The sequence below is a fragment of the Sodiomyces alkalinus genome (genome assembly GCF_003711515.1).
Source record: "Sodiomyces alkalinus F11 unplaced genomic scaffold SODALscaffold_9, whole genome shotgun sequence".
In the NCBI taxonomy this organism is placed as follows: domain Eukaryota; kingdom Fungi; phylum Ascomycota; class Sordariomycetes; order Glomerellales; family Plectosphaerellaceae; genus Sodiomyces; species Sodiomyces alkalinus.
Window position 1 is genome coordinate 327,705 of NW_021167087.1, and position 2,314 is coordinate 330,018.

The 2,314-nt window shown below is 53.7% G+C and overlaps 1 protein-coding gene across 1 annotated transcript; it reads right to left on the bottom strand.

The window, feature by feature from the left end:
* Positions 1-739: 739 nt before the first annotated feature.
* SODALDRAFT_242133 (hypothetical protein) lies at positions 740-1,453 on the bottom strand (the record flags this gene model as incomplete). Its single annotated transcript, XM_028607377.1, has 1 exon — positions 740-1,453. A coding segment is annotated over one exon (714 nt), but the record flags the coding sequence as incomplete, so codon positions are not given.
* Between the last annotated feature and the right edge of the window lie 861 nt (positions 1,454-2,314).

Below are 2,314 nucleotides of genomic sequence, written 5' to 3' on the forward strand. Positions count from 1 at the left end.
CACGACGGTGACTATATCAACAACCACAGGAATAACCACAGTAGTAATAGCGACTAAGAGAGGCACGGAAAACATATTACAGTTACGCTGTATTTAATCATATTGTTTCGCTATGTCTAACACTCCGCTGTCACTGCTTCAAAGGCAGGGTATCAAAAAAAAAAAACCCCCCCCCAGAAAAAAACCCAGAAAAAAAAAACCCAGAAAAAAAAACCCCCCATAGCCCCCCCCCCAAAAAAAAAAGAACCCCAAAACCAAACCCAAAACCAAAGCCAAAACAAAAAAGAAAAAGTAAAGGGGTTTATATAAACCGCCGGAGTTTGCTTTTGAGTCTAAGTTTGGTGCGATTCTATCGCACCGCCACCGAGGCGAGCATGCGCTCCAGCATAGAGCGGCGGCCCATACGCGCCCGCTTCTGTTTCGGCAAGCTGGGCGCCTGGTGGAATTCGACCGGCCTCGGGTCATCCAGAGGGTCGGGATTGTAGTCGCTGAAGCGAGATGGGCCCCAGCGGTCGATCTCTGCGACTATCTCCAGATAGTCCTCGGCCGTTGGTAGGTTTTGGGGCCAGTCTGGGGGCTCCTCCCAGTCGGAGTAGCACGAGGATGAAGTGACCGGTTTCGAGGGCGTCAAGGAGTGCACAGAGACGTCGGTCCAGCTGTCGTTGCTACCGCTGTGAACCAGTGGTGGCGGGTTGATGGATGAGGTGGCGGAGTTGTTGGAGCGGTGAGTGCTGGGAGCGCGGATGTGTTCGGGCGTCCTCTGCCGGGATCGAGATGTCTCTCTCGAGTGCGGTGTCGCAGAGCCAGAGCGCATGAACATAGACGACTTGAGCATCTGGCGGCGCTCCTCTTCTTCCCTCTGCCTGCGCCGCAACACACGCTCGTGCTTGGCGTCGAGTCTATCCCGGATGGGAGCCAGGAAGGGATCGAACTCGGTGTAAAGATCCCTCTCGGTGATACGCAAGTCCCAGTCGAGAAGTCCAAGTAATTGCCGCTCCATGTCATTAACCTCAGAGCCGCTAAATCCGAAGCTGCGAAAATCGTGATAGACGTGGCTGTAGGCGGCCCAGTGCTTGTTCTTAGGCGAGCTATCGTTTAAATATTTGGCAGCAAGGATGAGAGAAGCAAGGAAGATGCGGTGCGTGGTACATGGTATGCCGCGAGCGGCCGGCTGTAGCTTCGATCTCAGGCGAGTGAGGTAGACGAGTGTGGACATGAGGGTGGGGACCTGGACGTTGGAGGAGGTGACAAGTTGGGTGATGAAGTTCTCGAGGGTGGGAAGATCATCAACTTCGGGTTGGACGACGCGGGCCTTGCGACCCCTGGGCAGATTTGGCGAGTCACAGGCGATGACATTGAGCGCGGCGCCAGCAAGGTAAGCAATCATCTGCTGGGAGACCGGCTGGTATATGAAATGGTTGAGAGCCGCATCGTTGAGCTCTTCCAAGCTAAGCCGTTCCGTCTCGCCCATCGGGACAAACTCGTCTCTTGAGAGGCTGAAGAGTAGTGTCGTAGCGCGAGTGTCTGTAAGTGAAGCCATTGCCCTTTTTTTTTGTTGTGTGACTTCGTTGTGTTACTTGGTTATGACTTTGGTGTGTGACTTTGGTGTGTGAATTTGGTGTGTGACTTTGGTGTGTGACTTCGTTGTGTTACTCCGTAATTGTGGTAAACCGAGAGGGGAAGAATGAGAACGGGGACGAGACAGGCGGTGTCCTTGTTCATATGTAGTTGAGTTAGACAGAAATCAGTAACACTTGTCCCGAACGACTGGCAGACGATCAGGCAACCCTCAGAAATAATACTTCGCACGAAGTGGGAGGCTTGGGATCTCGTCGTCAGTGGGTGACGCTACAGACGCTGGACCCACGAGGCTGAGCGAAAGCAATGCTTGAGAGTCTAACGTAGACGCTAGACAGGGGGTCCAAATCGTAAGTGAAGGTGGGGTGTGGTGTGGCGAGGGGTTCAGACGGGAAACGCCTGGATGGGGTGTTGTTGAGTGGAGGGGCGGGCTAGCCGAAGGTATGTGGGTCCGCCGGCCAAGGAGAAACCGCCAATGGGACTCGAATGAGGATGTACTGAAGGTACAGATCTGGGGAGAGGATGTCCGTGTCGTTGAAAGACGCCTCCGAGAGATCCGCTTGTGAGAAGAAGAAAAGAGACCTGATTGGCAAAGTGGTTGGTGCAGGTGATGGTAATGGTAATACTTGTTCGTGTGTCGACGACGCAGCGAACAGCAACCCGTGTGTGGCTTGTAGGTGTATATGCGTATACGCGTCAGTTGGACCACTAAGCCCGGGCAAGCTGAGAGTTCGTT